The following is a 22,880-nucleotide window of genomic DNA, read 5'->3' on the forward strand; positions in this document are numbered from 1 at the left end:
CCCGGCCGCCCCGTCCTCGAGATACGTTTGGGACAAACTGACACCCACAGGTGGCCGGCTGTTCTTCGACCTCTTCCCAGGAGACACTGGCCTCGACGTCTTCATTGGAGAGGCTTGCTGGCATGCCGGCGCTAAGTACCTTGGAGGCCTGCGGGTCTCACATGTCACCGCATGACAATGAACTGTTGTTATTTAAGAAGCGAGAAAGGAGGGAGGAGAGCAGCTCACCTATTACAGCCAAAAGTGGACATGGGTTTATTTTTAAACGGGGGAGAGGCTGTATTTATTGTCTGGGCCACCGGAGCCCCGGGGGCACCGGCTGCCAGACTGTTCTCGCAGAAAGATTGTGGGCCACGCAACTCCGGTCTGAGCCATGGTGAGTAAAGGGAACTGGGGAGGGGGGGGAGGCATGCACTGGATGGTGCAGGGCAGAAATCAGCACCAAAGAGGAACTAGAAGAAGTTGACTGTTCCTAGGCCAGGAAGCCCTGGTGTGGATGGCCCAGGCTGCCCTCATCTCTTCCGAGCTCAGAAGCTAAGCACGGTCGGTCCTGGTGAGTGCCTGGATGGGAGACCGCCAAGGGAATCCAGGGTTGCTATGCAGAGGGAGGCAAAGGCAAGCAGCCTTTGAAGGTCTCTTGCCTCGGAAACCCTACGGGGTCGCCATCAATGCTCCCTCTAAGCTGTGGAATCCTGTGAGCAGAAATTCTACTTGGTGAGCTACTGGCGCTAAAGTTGTGAGCGAGGGATTTGGCTACTGCATCAGTTAGTTTGCTCTGAAGCCATCCCTTCCTGAGCCAAGACAAAAGTGTGTGAGCCGGAGGCTAGAGAACTGTGAGCTGGCTCACACTAACTCAGCTTAGAGGGAACACTGGTCGCCATAAGTCGGCTGTAACTTGAGGGCACTTTCCACCACCACTGTGTAAAGAGGGAAGTATCTTTGCCAGCCATCAGTCCTCAAGAGATGGCAAAGGAAAGCGGGATCTACCTTACATTGGCCAGAAGATTCAAGGTCCACGGACCTTGCATTGGAGGCAGCCAGGCTTGGTGAGTGGGGAAATCACAGCCAAGGGCACAGCCCCTCCCTGGTTTCTTAAAAATTGTGATTTTTCATTTTAAGATAGTTGCACCCCGTGCACTTTGCAAACTCGCTCCCAAGGTGGCTGCCTGATAGACAAGTTCAATCAATGCTCCTCAACCATCAACAGGGAGATCGGCAATAAAAAACATGAAAAAGCAGGAGGAATCGAGTTAAACTCCTCCCAAATAATGAAGAAGAAGAGATTGGATTTATACCCCACCCTTCCCTTGGAGTCTCAGAGCGGCTTACAATCACCTTCCCTTCCTCTCCCCACAACAGACTCCCTGTGAGGTCGGTGGGGCTGAGAGAGCTCTGAGAGAACTGTGACTGACCCGAGGTCACCCAGCTGGCTTCATGTGGAGGAGTGGGGAATCAAACCTGGTTCTCCAGATTAGAGTCCGCCAGTCTTAACCACTACACCAAATGGAAGCCGTGACTGTAGCGTTAAGAAATAAATGCCATCTGAGACTTTGGTGGCCGATGCTAGGCAACCACAACAGCATTGCCAGCATTCAAGCCTTGGTTTCTACCTGGAAAAGGCCGGGGAAGAGGGGGCAGAGCCCTTTCAAGGACTATTTGGGCCTTTGAGGTAGGAATCATTGGGGCTAGAGCAAGCAGCAACCATGCAACTTCCATGACTCACTTGGGCCTGGCTGTGTGCTACTCTTCAACAGCAGGCACCCATGAAAGTCAGTGTGGTGTAGTAGTTCGAGTTTCAGGCTAGGATCCAGAACACCCGGGTTCAGACCCCTACTCTGCCATGCAAGCTTATTGGCTGCCCTCGGGCAAGAGTCGCACAGTCTCAGCCTAACCTACCTCACAGGGTTGTTGTTCTGAAGACAAAATGGAGGAGAGTGATGTAAGTTGCTTTGGGTCCCCACTGGGGAGAGACACGGGCTACAAATGAAGTAAATAAATAATCTGGCTGAAGATGGGGGGCAGATAAAAGGTTGGTGAGTGGGAAGGAGAGAAGGAAGCAGAGAGCAGGGAGAGGATATGCAGGCTTTCGGGGGAATGGAAAGAGAGGGGGAGGGGAAATGACCCCACCCCCACACCGAGAATCCTTCCGGGTCCCCCACTTGTATGTGTATAACAGTTCAAAACAATTTAAAGGCATAAACACATGAACAGCAAGGAGGGTCAGTCAGAGTAAGTGAGGAACAGCAAACGAAACTGGGGGAAAAAAGCAAGTTTGGTGTAGTGGTTAAGAGCGCAGACTCTAACTAGAAGACATGGGTTTGATCCCCCACTCCTCCACTTGCAGCCAGCTGGGTGACCTTGGGTCAGTCACAAGTTGTTTCAGAGCTGTTCTTAAAAGAGCAGTTCTCGAAAGAGCTCTCTCAGACACCGTTCCCTCTAAGCTGTGGAGTCTTGTGAGCAAAAATTCTACTTTGTGAGCTACTGGCATTAAAGTTGTGAGCGAGCGATTAGGCTACTGCATAAATCAGTTTGCTCTGGAGCCCTCCTTCCTGAGCTAAGACAAAAACCTGTAAGCCAGAGGCTAAGAACCTGTGAGCTAGCTCACACTGACTCAGCTTAGAGGGAACACTGCTCACAGGGTGTCTGTTGTGGGGTGGGGGAGGGAAGGAGAGACTCCTAGTGAAGGGCAAGGTATAAATCCTTCTCTTCTTCTTGCTTTGCCAGCTTAAAATAACGAGAGCAGGGGGCAGACAAAGCTCTGTGTCGAGGGAATGCCACAATTTTGATGCCACAACCAAAAAAGCCCATTCTGGGGTCGCCACCCATCTACAGAGGGGGAATGTATTTTTTGGGTAGCTTCATATGGGAACAGGCAGTTTTGAATGTAAGCTAAACCCAAGCTGTATAGGCCTCCTCAGTGTTTGGTGTAGTGGTTAAGTGCGAGAGCCAGTTTGGTGTGGTGGTTAAGTGCGCAGACTCTAATCTGGGAGAACCGGGTTTGATTCCCCACTCCTCCACTTGCACCTGCTGGATGACCTTGGGCAAGCCGTAGTTCTGCCAGAACTGTTCTTGAAAAAGAGCAGTTTCTGTCAAGAGCTCTCTCAGCCCCACCCACCTCACAGGGTGTCTGTTGTGGGGAGGGGGAGGGAAAGGAGTTTGTGAGCCACTCTGAGACTCCCTTGGGTAGTGAAGGGCCATGGGGTATAAATCCAATCTCCTCCTCCTCCTCCTCCTCCTCCTCCTCTTCTTTCTTCTTCTTCTTTCTATAATTCATGCTCACAGAACAATGGGCCATAAGCAATAAGTTCAGTAGAAGCTTAAACTGGGCCTAGAAGCAAACTGGGAGCCAGTTCAGTTCAGTTGATTTCGACACAAGATCACCTCGAAAAGTATTAATAAAAAGTATTAAAACTGCCATGTACAATACCATGACCAACAAGAAAGACTTACAGCCGCGGTCACACACCCTAAATAATAATCCACTTTCAATGCACTATCAATGCACTTTCCAACTGGATTTTACCAGTTCACACAGTAAAATCCAGTTGTAAAGTGCACTGAAAGTGGATTGAAAGTGGGTTATTTAGGGTGTGTGACCGCAGCCTTATTATATGTGCCGTTATAATCCAACGTTTCGGAATTCTCACATTTCACAATAGAGCGGGTCAGTTATTTGAAGACTGAGTCATCTCCTTCCATATTGCACACATGCCATTCTGCAAAATTTTGTTACGTTACAAGTAATTTCTGTAGAGAAGTCTGAAAGCAGGAGGGAAGTACAGAATTGCTCTGATCTTCCCGGGGAATTTATAAAAATCGGCATAATATATTGGGAACGTATATTATTATAGCAGGGGGAGTGTGATAATACGTGATCAGCTTTCTCAACTTTTCCCATTTGACACGGGGCAAACCCATTGGGAATAAGGAATGAGAAGATACCCGCCTTCCAGAAAAGCTGAGGGCGAGGCACTGAAACGTGCCAAAGTGAAGATTCTCCGGTACTCCGGGATCGCCAAGGCAGCAAGATCCCCTGCCGGCAAAAAAAATCTGAGCATGGTGTATTGCAGGAGGGTCCCGCTACAAACAGGTCCTGTCAGACCAAAGGGCCAGGTCTCAGATCCATTGTACGCGGAGCCATTATCAATGGAACAAGACTGGAGTCCGCGACAGTCAGAATTCTGGCTGCAGCATTCTGCATCAATCGTAGCTTCAGGACATCCCCACATAGAGTGCATGTATCGCAGAGTCATTTTCTTCCTAGTCAAACATTTCCGTTCAAGTATTTGTTCCTACTGGGACATAAAATCAACACGGGGTCCTTTTAAGTGTTGTTTACCGAATATGAATCAAAACAAACATGCTGCAACGCACTCTATTTTAGGCACTGGAACGTTTTCTAATTCATTTTTTTTTTCTGGGAAACCCACGTTGCCGCTTTGAATTGTGCCCAAGAGTGAATCGACAGCCAACTTTTTTGTTTTTGCTGAAACTGGAGAGACGCTTTCCTTGTAGCTTGTGCCAGCTGGCAATCCAGCAGCCGCATGTGGTGCCAACTGGCGCTCCTGAACAGTCTTCAAAGCCAGCTCCCACATACAGCGTATTGCAGTAATCTAGCCCGGGTGTGATCTGGGCATGGATGTGGCCAGCCCTTGCCTTCGGAGGGAGGGCTGCCGCAAAGCTGGCCAAAGGGGCTCCATGCCACAGGGGACAGTTGTCCCGGTAACTGCGGGTTCACATCTAATAGTACCCCCCAAAAAACCTGCAAATGCGCTGTCTTTAAGAGGGTACGGCTCTCGTGTATCTTTTTAACAGACAATGTCCAGAAAGTGTAGGAGGTGACATCTATATATCTAATAGCCAAGTTGCCCCCTGAGTGCGGATCGCTAAATCAGCACTCCGGTGGCACTTGGGGGGGAGGGGGAGGTTTGTGCACATGTGGGCCAGTCCCCACGTGTGCACAAAAAACGAAAAAGTTGAAAAAAATTCGGGGGGATGTTTAAATCCCCCCGAAAGTGACAGAGCGTCCCCTGCGCATGCGCAGGGAATGCTCTGTAGCTGGCCTCGCCACCGCCCAGCCGCCGCCTCCTCCTCCTTGGAGCCGGGCGGGCGGGCGGGGGACCGGCCTTGCCGCCACCGCCGAGCCCGGCAAAGGGGGGGGAAGGACCGGCCTCTCCGCCTCCGCCTCGGAGCCGGGCGGGCGGGGAGGACCGGCCTCGCCGCTGCCGCCAAGCCCAGCAAAGGGGGGGGAAGGACCGGCCTCGAAGTCGCCGCCTCCGCCTCGAAGCTGGGCGGGGGGGGACCGCCGCCGCCGCGGAGCCCGGCCGGGTTGGAGCCGGACGGTGTGGGGGGTGGAGGACTGGCCTCGCCGCCACCGCAGCCTCGGGGAGATTGAGGGGGGGGATGGAGGAGACGGAGCTCTTCTCCCCCCCCCGCGAGTATCGCGGGTCCCCCTCTTGTTGCATTCTAATCGTGAGTGATTAAGTGATTAAATTAGTCCATTAAGTTGTCGGTGACCTGAAATTTGCTTCAGTGTCTCACAAAATCTACATGGAGAGGATGCCAAAATACGAACCATACAATTAGTTAAAATGAAGGTGATTAGTTGGCTACAAGGGACTAACAGAGATACGAGCAGAGGGGAAAGCCAGAAAAAATGTGTTTGCCCTAGTAGATGATCTGTCTACCTTGTCCTATACAAAGCATGAGAAAATTATCCGGTGCAGACAATGTCACGCAAAGGCTCGCACCGTCTACATTTTGTCCTGGCTCCAATTCCAGTTAGGAACATCTCAGCTGTCATGCTGGATGAGGCCAAAAGCGCTTCTAATTCAGAACCCTGTTTATGAGGCTGGTGGCCACTTCCGGACATTCACGCCTAGGGCACAAAGGTTATGGCCACTCCCTGCTTGTCCTCTGAATGCCAGACGCTGAGGTGTACTGCCTCTGTCCATGGATGTTCTACTTAGCTATCACGGCTCATAGCTGTGGACAGATCGATCCTCCACACATTTGTCCAACCCTGTAAGACCTAAATGCTGCAGTATTACTGAATGCCCTCCCAGATGTTGCCTCTTTCAGAGACTGTGGGGCCAAGAGGCAGCTGCGAGGGCAACATCTGGAACAACCATCAGTATGGGGAGCGTTACGATGGCTGGCCTCTCCTCCCATCCTCCTCGATCAAAGATGGGAAGAGAGTTCAAGGGCAGAGCACCCGCCTTGTGCACAAAGGGCCTTGGGTGAAGTCCTCGCATGCTGGTGACCTAGGGTTCCCAACCTCCAGGCAGGGCCTGGAGATCTCCTGGAATCACAACTAATCTCCAGATTACAGCGATCAGGTCCCCTGGATAAAATGGCAACTTTGGAAGGAGGACTCTACATTATTATATCTCACTGAGGTCCCTCTCCAGCTTCACCCCCCAAAAAAATCTCCAGGAACTTCCTAACCCAAGTTGGCAACGGCACCCAGGTCTCCAACTCACAGAAGCTCTAGCGGGCAGGATCCTGAGTTCCCGGGACATGATGGGGCCAGGGTCTGACTCCGGATGAGACGGCTGTGCGCATTCGTGAGTTGAACCGAGACCCCTGAATAACAGCGTCCCGTTTGCATTCCCCAAAGGCGCCCAAGAAAGCTAAGAAGAGGGCGGAAGGGGCCAACTCCAACGTCTTCTCCATGTTTGAACAGGCTCAGATCCAGGAGTTTAAAGAGGTAAGTTGGGAGGACCAGAGGATTCAAAGGCAAACACCCCGCCCAAAATCAGGCCCAAAGTCTGACGGGACTCTTCCACTAAAGGGGTCACCACAAAGCGATTCAGAGCGGGATCTGTAAACCAGAGGGAGACCTTGACGCCAATCGCCTCTACCACAAGCTCTATAAGTGGCCGCACATCTGTACTAAAACCAACCCCCCCAACCCCAATTCTCCCTCATCTCTAAGCTTGCCAACCTTCAGGTGTGGCTTGGAGATGTCCTGGAATGACGGCTGATCTCCGGAGTACACAAATCAGTTCCCCTGGAGGAAATGGCGGCTTTGGAGGGCGACTCGACGGCATGATAACCACCGAGGCCCCTCCTGTCCCCAAACCCCAGCCTCCAGCTCCAAATCTCCAAGAATGTCCCAACCTAGACTTAAGAACATAAGAACATCAGAGGAGCCAGGGTTGGATCAGGCCAATGGCCCATACAGAGCATCCCTTGCCCCAGACTGAGAGTTCCTGTCTGTATCTTGTGGCTAATAGCCACTGATGGACCTCTGCTCCATATCTCTATCCCGGGGTCATTTCGTAGAAAAAGAGGTGCAGGAGCTCATTAACATAACTCATTAGCATAACATATTTGCATATGCCACGCGCCCTGACATCACCGGAAGTGTGTTAGAAGGCAACACCCACCGCTCAGGCTCCACTGGACTGTTTTAGATTGCTAGCTATTGGGGGGTGGGGGGTGAAACGTGCAGATCTGTCCTCGCAGAGGAGGGAGAGCTTGTACCTGAATAAAACTTGGTCTTAAAGATGCCACTGGACTGTTTTGGAACGGGGGGCGGGGGGGGAGCTCTGCAACTTACCTGGCTGCTTCTTGATCTGACTGAGGCCTGCTGGAAGGAGGGGGTGGGGCTTGTTGCATATTCCCACCCCCTGGGCTCTTTACTGCCAGAGCTCCGCTCCTGTGTGCTCCTGCAGGAAATGACCTCTGTCTTTATCTAATTCCCTCTTATAAGAACATAAGAGAAGCCAATGTTGGATCAGGCCAATGGCTCATCCAGTCCTACACTCTGTCACACAGCGGCCAAAAAATACCAGGTGCCATCAGGAGGTCCAGCAGTGGGTCCAGGACACTAGATGCCCCCACCTGTTACCCCCCCCAAGCACCAAGAATACAGAGCATCCCTTGCCCCAGACCGAGAGTCCCTATCTATACCTTGTGGCTAATAGCCACCAATGGACCTCTGCTCCATATGCTTATCTAATTCCCTCTTGAAGCCGTCCATGCTTGGAGCCTCCACCACCTCCTGTGGCAGTGAATTCCATGTGTTAATCACTCTCTGGGTGAAGAAGGACTTCCTTTTGTCGGTTCTAACCCGACTGCTCAGCAATTTCATGGAGTGCCCGCGAGTTCTTGTATTGTGAGAAAGGGAGAAAAGTACTTCTTTCTCTACCTGCTCTGTCCCATGCATAATCTAGTAAACCTCAATCATGTCACCCCTCAGCCGTCGTTTCTCCAAGCGAAAGAGCCCCAAGCGCTTTAACCTTTTGTCATAGGGAAAGTGTTCCAACCCTTTTATCATCCTAGTTGCCCTTTTCTGCACTTTCCCCAATGCTATAATAGACTTGGCAACCCTACCCCAAAGGACCTCAGGCCTCCATGCCTGGTCTCCCCTCCTTTTATTATCACAACCCTGCGAAGTAGGAAAGGCTGAAAGATAAGATACTGACTGGCCCAAGGTCTTCTGGGGAACAGACAGCCCAAAGGCCTCTTCAGATGGAGGATTTCCCACGGTTTGGGTGCCGACGCACAGCAGTTTTCCTCACGTCCTTGTTTCCCGTTCATTATCTTCCCTCATTATACCTATGTGCTTCCTCCGTCCACCTTCGATCTTGTAATGAAGAGGAGCAGTAGGAAACTTGGAGAAAAACCACTCTGGGTTGGCACCCGAACTGTGGGGGAAAACTCCCTGTGAAAAGAGCCAAAGACTCCCATGTCAAAGTCCAACACCCAACTCCAGTGTTCTGGTAGTAGAGACAAACGAAAGGGAATCAGGCTCAAGAGAGGCTCACAGAAGGTATTCCGAACAGCTTCTCTAATGTGCCGCTGGACGCCAAGCCTGGGCTGACGCCGCATTCTGAGAGATTAAGGGTTCCAAAAGCCAATTAAAGGGGACTTTGTGTGGGCTTACCCTGAAGCCAGGGCTCAGCTCTGGAACCCGGGCCCAAATGCTTCTGAACTTCCCATTTGAACAGCGGAGTCAGCCGCAAAGACCCGCATAACGGCAGGCTCCATGCAAAACTAACACACACTGGCAATCTATATAAATTATGTAAATCAAGAGCATTTGCATGCTTTTCTTTGTGCAAACAATGTAGGATAAATGGGGCAATTGGTCCTGGTTTTGCTGCCCAACTACTATGTATTTTGAATGGGCCTCAGAACCCTGTCCCCAGGAGACTCAGAAATCTTACTTAGTCGTATCTCTGGCTTCTGAAATTTCATCCAGTGGCGTGTGCACAGACACACACATGCGCAGACACAATCATAAAGACTGGAAACTTACTTTGTAAAAAAAATCCAGAAATGGAACTTTGAATCCTGACCCCTAAATAAAAATACAAGCCACTCCAACTGTGTATCACCTTCTCCTGTTTTAGGCATTCACCATTATGGATCAGAACCGTGATGGCTTCATTGACAAAGCAGACCTGAGAGACACATTTGCGGCACTAGGTAGGTGAAGAGAAGTCTTTACAAAACACACCTGAAAGCTGTTAAAGAGGTTTTGGGGCACCAAAAAAAAAAAATCATATGCAAGAATGTCACTTCCAAAAAAGAGCGGCTTACAATCACCTTCCCTTCCTCTCCCCACAACAGACACCCTGTCAGACATGTGGGGCTGAGAGAGCTCTGAGAGAACTGCTCTTGAGAGAACAGCTCTGAGAGAACTGTGACTGACCCAAGGTCACCCAGCTGGCTTCGTGCGGAGGAGTCAGGAATCAAACCCAGTTCTCCAGATTAGAGTCTGCCGCTCTTAACCACTACACCAAGCTGGCTCTTAACCACTATACCAAATGGAAGCCATGACTGTAGCGTTAAGAAATAAATGCCCTCTGAGACCCTGGTGGCCAATGTTAGGCAACCATGACAGTATTGCCAGCATTCAAGCCTTGGTTTCCAGCAAGAAAAGGCAGGGGGAGGGGCCAGAGCCAGCAGCAACCACCGGGTGACTTGCAACCGTGCAACTTCCGTGACTCACCTGGGCCAGTTTCAGCAAACTGAGTTGTCATCCTGTGGTGGTGGAAAGCACCATCAAGTCACAGCCAAATTATGGCAACCCCACAAGGTTTTCAAGGCAAGAGGCGTTCAGAGATTGTTTGTCATTGCTTCTCTCTGCATAGCGACCGTGGACCTCAGGGCTGACCCAGCTTAGCCTCCGAGATCCGATGAGATCACGATAGTCTGAGCCATCCAGGTCAGTCCTGTAGAGTAGAAAAAATATTTTCTGTGTATTTTAGGATGTAAGAGACATCAAGGTGTAAAGAACCACTGCAAAATGGAAATATCAGAAATACAGAACCTTTGAGAGTCAAAAGATCTGGCAATGCAGACATTGGGACGTTCAGCCACTTAACATAATCTAGACTTGGCCACCGTCCTGTCCCTCCAAAGTCAGAAGTACCCCATAGCCTTTGGAGGGTAGCCTCTCTTTTTGCAGATCCAGAAAAAAAACATCTCAGGCCCGTGCTGGGGTACTGTGGAACAGCTGGCTTGGAAGGTCTCCACTTGTGCAATGAAGCCATTCAACTGTAAGAACATCAAGAGCCCTGCTGGATCGGACCAGTGGTCCATCTAGTTCAGCATCCTGTCTTACACAGTGGCCGACCAGTTCCTCTGGAGGGCCAACAGCAGGGCACAGAGGCGGAGGCCTTCTCCTGATGTTGCCTCCTATCTCTGGGATTCAGAGGTTAATGCCTGTGAATGTAGAGGTTCCCCTCAGTCGCCATGGCTAGTAGCCACTGACAGACATCCTCCATGAATCTATCTAATCCCCCTTTAAAGCTGTTTATTCCTGTAGCCATCACTACATCCTCTGGCAGAGAATTCCACATTTCGATCACGCTGTGTAAAGTGGTATTTCCTTTTGTCGTCCTGAACCTACTGCCCATCAGCTTGATTGGATGCCCTCGAGTTCTGGTATTTTGGGAGAGGGAGAAAAAGTTCTCTTTGTCCACTCTCTCCACCCCCTGCATGATTTTATAAACCTCTATCACGTCCCCCCCCCCGTCATCTCTTTTCTAAACTGAAAACTCCCAGACTCTTCAGCCTTTCCTCACAGGGAGGGTGCTCCAACCCCCCCCCCTTCACCATCTTGGTTGCCCTCCATTCCATGTGTATTTTGGGGGGGTTGAGAACTACTAGCGGCCCAGCCCTGCATGCCCCCAGCCTCCAAGAGGAGATGAATGCCCACAAGAGAAAGTCCCGTTCTGCAGTGGCACATAACTGACCTATGGAACTCCGCCTGCTCTTCCAGTGTTCAGCTGCTAGGGGAAGATGCTGCCAGTCTCCTGGGAATTTGATGATCATGAGTGTTTAATACACTGAATTTTACACCCATGCGCAAAACTAGTGCTTAACGGGCCCTTTGCTTTCTCTCAGCTCTCGCTTTTCATGCTGAACTTCTCGGGATTTTTAGTATTTTGCGCCTGCCTTGATAGCTACTTAGCCACTCATCAGTTTGTCATTCGGATTCTTGGTGGTTTATAGTTTTATCGAGTATCTCGTTCCTTTATGCTTGAGAGCCTCTGAGAGAGCTTAACCAATCAAGAAACATTGAATCCTGTGATGCGGATCCTTCTCTTTCGGCAGGACGCTTGAATGTGAAAAATGAAGAGCTGGACGATATGATCAAGGAAGCACCTGGACCGATTAACTTCACCGTATTCTTGACCATGTTTGGCGAGAAACTCAAAGGTGAGTGAGACGCTGCCCGGGGCTGAACGTGCTTCCCATTGCAAGAGCTAAGCGGCCCCTGCTGTGGAGGCCTCTGTCCCCGGCTGGAGTTAACTGGCTTAGTCTGACCTGACTGGGAGAGAGCCCATTAGAGTTGCCAACCTCCAGGTGGGGCCTGAAGAGCTCCTGGAATCAGGGGTCATTTCGTAGAAAAAGAGGTGCAGGAGCTAATTAGCATAATTCATTAGCATAATTTATTTGCATATGCCACACATGCAGACATCACCAGAAGTGTGTCAGAAGGCAACACCCACCACTCAGGCTCCATTGGACTGTTTTGGATTGCTAGCTATTGGGGGGGGGGGAACGTGCAATCTGTCCCTGCAGAGGAGGGAGAGCTTGTACCTGAATAAAACTTGGTCTTAAAGGTGCCACTGGACTGTTTTGGACTGGGGGGCTGTGGGGTGGCTCTGCCCAAATCTCCAGGGATTTTCTCACCCAGTCCCAGGCCCTTCTTGGGTGCAGCACTTCCCGTTTTCGGGAAGACAGACGAGGCTGGAAGGCTGGGGAGGGACTCCAGAGTAAGGCAGAATGATGCATGGTATGAAGAAAGTAGGCAGAGGGAACTACCAGTTTGGTGTAGTGGTTAAGTGCGCGGACTCTAATCTGGAAGAACCGGGTTTGATTCCCCACTCCTCCACATGCAGTTGCTGGTGTGACCTTGGGTCTATCACAAGTTCTCTCAGGAGCAGTTCTTGAAAGAGCTCTCTCAGCTCCACCTACCTCATAGGATGTCTGTTGAGGGGAGGGGGAGAGGAGTTTGTAAGCTGCTCTGAGACTCCGAGTGAAGGGTGGGGTATAAATCCAATCCCTTCTTCTTCTCTTTCTCTTTCAAAAAACTAGAACTAGAAAGCACCCAATGAAGTTGACGGGCAGCAGATCTGGGACAGAGAGAGGGACCGCCTAGGGCACAAAGGTTATGGCCACTCCCTGCTTGTCCTCTGAATGAACTTGTGGGACTCACCGTAGAGGACCCTTAGTCCCATTTGGACCCCTACCCTCGCCAGGGAGAGTGTCTGGATGCCCCACCGCTGTAGTGTCCGGGTTCCTTTGAACCCCTTGGCAAGAATGCCCCCCACCTCTCTCTTTCTGCCCAGGACAGTCTCAGCTAAATCTCTCCCTCCCTTGATTTGCGGGAAGACCGGGGCAGCCTCCACAACATCTTGGACTTCCCAGGGTTCTCTTTAAATTTCAGGTGCTGACCCGGAAGAGACGATTCTGAACGCATTCAAAGTTTTCGACCCAGAGAGCAAGGGCTTGAAGGCAAATTAGTAAGTGTCTTCTGGAGACTCAACTTCAGGTGATCTTAGGGGTGCCAACCAGGGTTCCCTCTAAGCTGAGTTAGTGGTGAGCTAGCTCACAGTTTTTTACCCCTCCGGCTCACACATTTTTGTCTTCGCTCAGGAAGGATGGCTACAGAGCGAACTAGTTTATGCAGCAGCCGAATTGCTCGCTCACAACTCTAATGCCAGTCGCTCACAAAGTAGGATTTTTGCTCACAGGACTCCACAGCTTAGAGGGAACATTGGCTGCCAACTCCAGCCTGGGAATTTACTGGAGATTTGATGTAGTGTCTGGGAGGGGGGAGTTCGGGGAAGGAAGTCAGCAGGGGTTACTGTTTTCTCCTGGGGAGCTGGTCTCTGTCATGTGGAGATCAGTCGTAATTCCAGGAGAACTTCAGTTTCCCCCACCCTCCCCCCGGAGGTTGATAAGAATACAACAAGAGGACCACGGTGTAAACAGTAGAAAATAGTAACAGTAAAGCACCGTGTAATGAAAACAATAATATAATCTTAAATCAACTCAAAATGTTTTCTTTCTTTCTCCAATATATTGGTATTTATAATGCTAATTTATCATTACACAATCACAGTAATTGCAATGCAAATTAAATACAAAACATGCGAGATTTTTTTTTTTCAAAAGAACAACCTTTGCCCCGTAGGGTTATGTTGACATGAAAGTCTAGACGAAATGAAGATGCAGGAAAATAGTAGTAAGAGAACAAGAGCCGGTGCTGACTTGTTTCTGCTGCCTTCCCCAGGTCTTGCGGAATACAAGAAATATGTAAATCTACAAGTGCAAAATTGAAAAACAGTAATAGTAAAGAGAAATACAAAATGGAATTCATAAAAAATTATAATAATAAAAAAAGTTTTTTATAACTACCTAATGTTTTCAATCTGTTATATATTGTAAACTTCAGTATATTCATGAAACAATGCTGAAAAAAGTCTTGCACTTATGGGGCAAACGTTGTACTTTTAAAAACAAATCTTGAATGTTTTGTATTTAATGCACATTGCAATTATGGTGTTTGTGTAATAATAAATTAACATTATAAATACCAACATATTGGAAGAAAAAAACCCACATTTTTTGAGTTGATTTAAGATTATATTATTGGCCCCGGTCACACGGGAGGATTTGCCCCGCAAGAGGGACGGCTCAGGGGCGCATCAAGCGGGCGCGATCACACCGGTACATCTGGGAAGCGTCTCGCACCCGTCCCCGATCCAGCCCGAAAACGCACATTTAAAAGGTACTCTAGCAACAGAGCACTACCTTCTGGATGATGCGCGGCAACTCCAGGCGTGTGGTCGGGGAGGCGCTGGTAGCCCGTCGCAGCCAGCGCCGTTCCCCATCCCACGCATGCGCACAACCGCACTACTGCTGGTTTGCTGCACAACGTGTGATCGGCTGCCAGAGCACGGAGCCACGGGGGCACGTCGGATCATGCTCCCGCGGTTCTTTTTGCTCCAGCTCCAGCTCTAATGTGCCTCCCTTTGGCAGCGGATCATCCCGCTCGTGTGACCGGGACCATTGTCCATTACATGGTGCTTTAGTGTTACTATTTCCCACCTGGAGGTTGGCAACTAGGTGACTGGCAAGGTAGAAACCAGGCATAGTATCCTGTCCTCAGCCACTGAATCGCAAATTGTATATACAAACAATATGCCATTTATACCATTTATAACACAGTCAGTCTTTTAAACCAGAGCATCTTTTGCGTTCTTCCAGTAAATGAGTCCAGAGATCTCGTCAGATCTTGGAGACGAAGCAGGGACAGTCCTGGTTAGTACTTGGGTGGGAGACCACCAAGGAAATTGAGGGTAGAAATGCAGAGGCAGGCAATGGCAAACCACCTCTGAACATATTTTGCCTTCAAAACCCTATGGGGTCAGCTGTAACTTGATGGCAAGTTAGATGCAGAGAGATAGCCTCAGTCCATGGGAAAATGCACTGCCGTGACTGGAGTGGGCCCACGAGTTCCAGCCCTTTGACTGATGATGCCTATCAGTTTTATTCTTTTGCATAGTGGTCTGCTTCGGCCACGGATCCTACGTACACACAAACTAGATTTAAGCACGAGAAAGAAATGGTGACAGTTTCTACTAGTCTAAAAGCATCCAGGAGCGGAGGAGGGCGCTGGACTCCTTTGAAGCAGGAGACTTTTCTTCATCTCCTCTCCTGTGCTTTGTTTGCAGCATTAAAGAGATGCTAACGACGCAAGGAGAGCGGTTTTCACAGGAGGAGGTAAGCGGGCATCCTTTCCTGCCAAGGGCGGGGCTGCGTTTCAGGTACTGCACAGGTTTAACAGTTAGTCCCTCCCTCTTCCTCCAAGGAACTGTGGGAGATGTAGTTTTGTGACTGGAGGCTGAGGATCTCCACCCCACCCACCCCCAAGAATTCTCAGCCGCCTCACTACATTTCAATTTCCAGGACTCCCTTAGACATGCCCTAACAGCTAAACGGCTACAACAGAGATTCCACTTAGGTGTGCATGAATCATCACTTTGTTCCCAGCATGTTTCTGAGGGACTGTGACGGCCACATACCAAACAGGAACTCACCAGGTAGTGCTTCCCCAGGACTGAATGCCCTTGATAGAAGAAGAGGAGGAGGAGATTGGATTTATACCCCACCCTTCCCTTGGAGTCTCAGAGCAGCTTACAATCAACTTCCTCTCCCCCAGGGGTCATTTTGTAGAAAAAGAGGTGCAGGAGCTTATTAGCATAGCTCATTACCATAACTTATTTGCATATGCCACACCCCCTGACATCCCCGGAAGCGTGTCAGAACGAAGGCAACACCCACCGCTCAGGCTCCACTGGACTGTTTTGGATTGCTAGCTATTGCGGGGGGGGGGACGTGCAGATCTGTCCTCGCAGAGGAGGGAGAGCTTGTACCTGAATAAAACTTGGTCTTAAAGGTGCCACTGGACTGTTTTGGACCGGGACACGGAGGGGGGAGCTCTGCAGCATACCTGGCTGCTTCTTGCTCTGACTGAGGGCTGCTGGGAGCAGGGGGTGGGGCTTGTTGCATGTGCCCGCCCCCTGGGCTCTTTACTGCCGGCGCTCCGCTCCTGTGCACTCCTGCAGGAAATGACCCCTGCTCTCCCCACAACAGACACCCTGTGAGGTAGGTGGGGCTGAGAGAGCTCTCTCGAGGACTGCTCTTGACAAAACAGCTCTGAGAGAACTTGTGACTGAACCAAGGTCACAGCAGCAGCCGCACTAGGAGTGGGGAATCAAACCCGGTTCTCCCAGATTAGAGCTCCTAACCACTAGATCAAACCAGCCCTCTTGTGTGAGCTGCCTTGAGAAAATTCTGGAAGGGGGCAGGGGGCGACATGCCTTGTCTAAATAAATAAATAAATTGAAGGACTGCTGGGCGCTGCTTCATAGCCCTGCCTCTCCCCCCTTCCTCTTCTGTTTATGCTCTGCCAACTATTTCATACGCTGGCAACATTTATTGCAATAGCTAACAACGGTCTATCGCAAGGCTCTCGGCATTTAAGTTTTAAAAGAGGATAAAAACACAGTAATGATGAAAGCTCTCAGCCCATTAAACAAAAACAATAAAATGGAAAGAAACTAAATGGAAAGCTAGACAGATATCCTAAGGCTGATGAGCATTTGATAGAAACCGAGGCAGGACCGAGAGCTGGCTCACCAGTGGAGGGGAGGGGGCGTCCACCCCTTGAAGAAGTACAGATCCCTGCCGAAACCACCAGCGTTCTCGTCGCCACCGATTAATGGACCAGTACTGGGAGCAAGGGAAGGCGTTTTAAATGATCTTTGCTCAATACGAAACTCACCAAACAGGCAGTCAGAGAAGCAGCGTATGCAAAGAAAGGGAGACCACCGGGGCGTGAGGAAAAGGGCTTCAAATAAAACTGACTGGTCCAGTAGGTAAAATTCTTCCAGCGAACCTGATTACCCAGACTGTTAGTTGTAAGAAGAACAAATTCTGGGTTGCAGCTGGGAAATTCTGACTTCACATATCAGTCAAGACAGCTTTAAACGAGGAGGTCGGGACTGGGAGGCAGGTGGGAGGAGGTTTTGACCTGTCGTGAGAATGAAGTCTGGCCAACCAAAGGGTTCCACGGGAGAGGGGAGGCCGCCCTTAGCGTTTCTTTTTGCACCCCGTTAGAAAAACAAAAACGAGCCCAGCCTCTTGGTCCCGCTAGCTCAGTATTGTCACCTGTGACTGGCAGCATCACCCCAAGGTTCCAGACGGCTGGAAGTCTTTACACCTGTTATCTGAGAAACAGCGAAGGGCTGTGGCTCAGTGGTAGAGCCTCTGGTTGGCATGCAGAAGGTCCCAGGTTCAATCCCTGGCATCTCCAGTTAAGAAGAAGAACAAGAAGAAGAGATTGGATTTATACCCCGCCCTTCACTCGGAGTCTCAGAGTGGCTTGCAAACTCCTTTCCCTTCCCCTCCCCACAACAGACACCCTGTGAGGCAGGCGGGGCTGAGAGAGCTATTGACAGAAACGGCTCTTTTTCAAGAACAGCTCTTATCAGAACTATGGCTTGCCCAAGGTTATCCAGCCAGGTGCAAGTGGAGGAGTGGGGAATCAAACTCGATTCTCCTCCCAGATTAGAGTCCGCGCTCCTAACCACTGCACCAAACTGGCTCTCTTAAGAAGATCAAGTCGCAGGTGATGGGAAAGACCTCTGCCTGCGACCCTGGAGAGCGCTGCTGCCAGTTCAAGTCAACAATACCAACCTGATAAGGCAGTTTCATGCATGTTCAGCATGACGGGGATCGAACCTGGGACTTTCTCTAGGCAAAGCGCATGCACCGCTAATGAACCACAGGCCTTCTCTGAATCTTGTGGCACGTTCAAAGTGAGCATATTTACCATGACAGAAGCTTCCCTGGGCGAGAACCTGAGGAGTCATCTTTCACGGGGACTCTGGGTCACAAAAGCATTGGCTGCAACGAATCTTCCAGATGCCGCAAGACTCCCTTGTTGTGGTTGCTGAGACAGACTCTCCCTCTGGAGTCGAGTACCCTTTATGAGACCACAGCAGAAGCAAAACCATCTCAGAGTCAGTTTGGTGTAGTGGTTAAGTGGCGTGGACTGTAATCTGGGAGAACCGGGTTTGATTCCCCACTCCTCCACTTGCACCTGGCTGGGTGACCTTGGGCAAGCCATAATTATGGCACAGCTGTTCTTGAAAAAGAGCAGTTTCTGTCAGAGCTCTCTCAGCCCCACCTACCTCACAGGGTGTCTGTTGCAGGGAGGGGAAGGGAAAGGAGTTTGTAGGCCACTCTGAGACTCCTTTGGGTAGTGAAGGGTGGGGTATAAATCCACTCTGTTTGCTCTTCTTCTTCGTCTTCAGAGGTAGAGGTAAACGAGCATGCCTTGAGCCCTGCGGATCAAAATTGGGCCCTGTCGATTAACCAGCTAAATGCTTGTGGATTCAGTGCACCCCTAGGACTGGTTCTCTGTTTGCAGCTCTAGCAATACCCAGTGCAAATCAATAGAACTCAAGAGAATTCCTCCCCGTCCGTCTCTCTCTCTTACAACAGGTAGACCAAATGTTTGCTGCTTTCCCTCCAGACGTCACTGGAAACCTGGACTATAAGAACCTGGTCCACATCATCACACACGGGGAAGACAAGGACTGAAGCGGGAGGGTGTCGGAGTCCGCAGTCTGCACAGTGAAAAGGACCGCTCCTTGTTGACTGGCGCTGCTTCCGCTGCCTCCCTCGAGGCCTACCTGGGCTGTTGGTTACATGCACGTTGTCGTCCTTCTGGTGTTCTTTGTCTGTCTTCTTTATAGAGGAAACCTAACTGTAACTGCAGAAATGTGTTTTTGACACTGCATCTGTATTAAACTACTTTTCGGTTGGCGAGAGAGAGAAATCAGGCATCCTAAATTGTGACTGGCTGAGCTGGGCTTTGCAGGCAGGCAAAATGAACTTGTGGCTGAATCTGGCCAGGCCACGGAGGCACCAAGGAGAGACAAATGTACTCCTTGTGGAGAGACAAGTGTACCCCATGAAACTGCAGAGCGGTCGGGTTAGAACGGATAAAAGGAAGTACTTCTTCACCCAAAGAGTGATTAACACATGGAATTCACTGCCACAGGAAGTGGTGGGAGCTACAAGCATGGACGGCTTCAAAAGGGAATTAGATAAGCATATGGAGCAGAGGTCCATCAGTGGCTATTAGCCACAAGGTATAGCTAGGGGCTCTGGGGCAAGTGATGCTCTGTCTTCTTGGTGCTTGGGGGGGGTCAACAGTGGGAGGGCTTCTAATGTCCTGGCCCCACTGCTGGACCTCCTGATGGCACTGGTATTTCTGGCCACTGTGTGACACAGAGTGTTGGACTGGATGGGCCTTTGGCCTGATCCAACATTGGCGTCTCTGATGTTCTGATGTTCTGATGTACCCCTTGTCAGTGTTCCCTCTAAGCTGAGTTAGTGTGAGGCGGCTCACCGTTTTTTAGCCTCTGGCTCACACATTTCTGTCTCCACTCAGGGAGGATGGCTCCAGAGCAAACTGATTTATGCAGTAGCCAAATCGCTTGCTCACAACTTTAATGCCAGTAGCTCACAAAGTAGGATTTTTGCTCACAAGACTCCACAGCTTAGATTCTGGCTTGTCCCTTATATGTAGAACCTAGGGCCAAAATTTTAGCAAAGATATTGACAGCCCTATACCCCCTGTCTGATTATGAAAAGATAGCCTTTTTACTCTCAGATGAGGACTCTTTCATTTCTTCAAGACTGGCTCTCTTTGCCCTGGCCACGAGAAAAATTAGAGCAAAGAAATCAAATAGTCCCATTGCAACCAAGTGAGTGATTTTAAAAGGTCTTATCAGTTTAGGTTGAGATAATTTTACCAGGTGCTTTATGCGTTTTAATAGAGGTTGAAACATTCTATCATGGGTTAACGTATAAACTTTCTGAGAGTTGTTTTGATATTGTGAAGGCTTATGGCCAACGCTCCCTCTAAGCTGCGGGGCCTTGTGAGCAAAAATTCTACTTTGTGAGCTACTGGCATTCAAGTTTGGCTGCTGCGTAAGTTAGTTTGCTCTGGAGCCATATCCTTCCTGAGCTAAGACAAAAATGTGTGAGCCGGAGGCTAAAAAACTGTGAGCTAGCTCACACTAACTCAGCTTAGAAGGAACACTGCTTATGGCCATATACAATAAAACCATACCCACCTACCTATCTACCTACCACAGCTTAGAGGGAGCATCGCTCCTTGTGGATTAGTACCAGCATCCACCATGTCCAGCGACGTGTCCAGCTAGACACTGGTCAAAGTCCATTCCAGAAAGTACTAAGGTGAGTTGCTCTGCCAACCCAGGATGTCCCTCCCCAAAGTATTTTCTGACACAGAAAAAAACCCACTAAAAGTCGGCTCTTAAAGACTGGTGGTGGTGGAAACCGCCATCAAATCACAGCCGACTCAGAGTGACCCTGTAGGGTTTTCAGGCCAAGACATGTGCAGAGGTCGTTTGCTATTGCCTGCCTCTGGGTTGTGACTCTGGACTTGCTTGGAGGTCTCCCGTCCAAGTCCTAACCAGGGCCGACCCTGCTGAGCTTCTGAGATCTGATGAGGTCAGGCTAGCCGGGGCCATCCAGCCAGGCCAGGGTATCTTAAAGACTCGCAGAGCTTTGTTCCAGGATGGACGCCTGTGTCCACAGAAGCTTACACTCAGATAAGATGTTTAGCCTTTAAAGTGCCCCAAGATCTCTCTTAATTCTCTGGAATATGTTTTTTTAAAAAGACACTAAAGTCAAGCATCGCATGAATTTCTGGTAAAACCAAAAGCCATCCTTCGCCACCGGCACCTTGGCTGTATGAACCGTGTGATGTCACTGTCCCCTGGACATCTCTGTGGTGAGACCCAGATTTCTTCACTGTCAAGTGAGAAACCACTCTACACAGGGAACACTGGGTGCCGTGACTGGGGAGGTTGCCAGTTCCACTTTCATCTCAGCCACAAGGCAGCCTTTAGTACCCCCCAAAATGCAGTGTTCCCTCTAAGCTGAGTTAATGTGAGTTAGCTCACAGTTTTCTAGCCTCCGGCTCACACATTTCTGCCTTCGCTCAGGAAGCAGGGCTCCAGAGCAAACTGATTGATGCAGCAGCCAAATCGCTCGCTCACACGTTTAATGCCGGTAGCTCACAAGGTAGAATTTTTGCTCACAAGACTCCAGAGTTTAGAGGGAGAATTGCAATAGAGGACTAAAGTTACTGGCCTACCTTACAGGGCTATTCTCAAGATTACTCAGCCCTTTCAAAGGCCTCATGACTCAGATTACTCAGCACATTGAGAGCCAGCTTGGTGTAGGGGTTAAGTGCACGGACTGTAATCTGGGAGAACCGGTGACCCTCTGAATTAATGTCCTTCTGAATGCCCGATCATTCACAGCCTTGTTAAGAGAGCCAGTTTGGTGTAGTGGTTAGGAGCACGGACTCTAATCTGGGAGAACCGGGTTCGATTCCCCACTCCTCCACATGCAGCTGCTGGAGTGACCTTGGGTCAGTCACAAGTTCTCTCAGAGCTGTTCTCTCAAGAGCAGTTTCTGTCAAAGTTCTCTCAGCCCCACCTACCTCACAGGGTGTCTGTTGTGGGGAGGGGAAGGGGAAAGAAGTTTGTAAGCCGCTCTGAGACTCTGAGTGAGGGGCGGGGTGTAAATCCCATCTCCTCCTCCTCCTCTTCTTCATCTATGGCAGGCACATAATGGCTGCCACAGGAGGCAGAGCCAGTCGTAAAATAATTGCCACATCTTAACTTCAGTCACGCAGTGAAGATCCTTGTGCTGAGGTGACAGCTGCTGCCAAATCAACATTTTTTAAAAACCTGCACACCCAATCAAATCTCCAATAGCCAATCAGAAGCCTTACTGGGCAAAAGCCCTGCCTGGCCCCACCCACCCCTTAAAAACACTTGGTGGACACACACAAAAAACCCCATGCTGGGGGACCCGTGGCCTATGCAAATGTAAGTATTGTTACTAACTAGAGGGGGAAACAGACGTACCCACACACAGATGGGGGAAGGAGAGAAACCTGATTTTATTACACTTATACCCTGCCCTTCCCCTGAAGACCTCTGTACAGGGCGCAATATTTTCCCTCCTCCGTTTTATGCTCACAACCACCCTGCGAGGTGAGCTAAGCAGAGAAAGCAAGACTGGCCCCAGGTTATCCAGCCAGCTTCACGGATGAGCAGGGTTTCGAACCCAGGTCTCCCTGATCCTCCACTGATCCTCTACCCACTGTACCGCTCATAAATTTTACAACTCAGGTTATCTGGAGTCAACTGAAGCAAACCCAACCATCTCAAAGTCCGCCCATTTAGATAGCACAATCCGCGCTGGTTTATTCTGGTGAGTGGTGCTGCCCCCTGGTGTCTGCCTGTGAGAAAGATTCAGGGGGGTCGCCGTGTTGGTCTGAAGCAGCAGAATAAGAGGAAACAGCTCTGTGCCTTGGCGCTGGGAAGCACAGAGAAGAAAACTTCTTTCCTTGATGTTTGTCTACTAAAATGAAGTTGACAAGCTAATAGTGAATCCCTTTCTTGAGGTTTGAAGAGGCAAAGCAGGGGTGTCGGACTCATTTGTTACGAGGGTCGGCTCTGACACAAATGTCACTTTGTCGGGCCGAGCCACATGTGCCATAAAATGTAATGCCAGGTGCCGGAGATATAAACTTTGTAAAGGACACAGGCAAACCCAGAGAACAATATTATTTTTAACTCAAAATACAAACAAAAGCAATAGCTCACTAGCAGTGAAAGCCATTGATTTACTGGGGAACCCACAAAAGCCCCAATAAACGTATTTAATCACAAGACTCTGTTTCCCCCCCCCCCCAAGGGATACCATAAAAGTGGGAGTACCTTACA

General features: G+C 49.9%; 1 protein-coding gene across 1 annotated transcript; it reads left to right on the forward strand.

Moving 5' to 3' along the window:
* Positions 1–278: 278 nt before the first annotated feature.
* Positions 279–18,872, forward strand: MYL2 (myosin light chain 2). Its single transcript, XM_015413278.1, has 7 exons — positions 279–376; positions 6,620–6,709; positions 9,363–9,438; positions 11,575–11,679; positions 12,914–12,989; positions 15,207–15,255; positions 18,544–18,872. The coding sequence occupies exons 1-7, from the start codon at positions 374–376 to the stop codon at positions 18,640–18,642; spliced, it is 498 nt and encodes a 165-aa protein (XP_015268764.1). The 5' UTR covers positions 279–373; the 3' UTR covers positions 18,643–18,872.
* The last annotated feature ends 4,008 nt before the right edge of the window (positions 18,873–22,880 follow it).

The sequence above is a fragment of the Gekko japonicus genome, unplaced genomic scaffold (genome assembly GCF_001447785.1).
Source record: "Gekko japonicus isolate JY-2015 unplaced genomic scaffold, Gekko_japonicus_V1.1 scaffold10, whole genome shotgun sequence".
NCBI classification, from domain to species: Eukaryota; Metazoa; Chordata; class Lepidosauria; order Squamata; family Gekkonidae; genus Gekko; species Gekko japonicus.

Coding starts and splice junctions, on each gene's coding strand:
- MYL2 (XM_015413278.1), top strand. Junction 12,990..15,206: donor AAGGGCTTGAAGGCAAATTA/GTAAGTGTCTTC, acceptor CTTTGTTTGCAG/CATTAAAGAGATGCTAACGA. Junction 15,256..18,543: donor AGCGGTTTTCACAGGAGGAG/GTAAGCGGGCAT, acceptor CTCTTACAACAG/GTAGACCAAATGTTTGCTGC.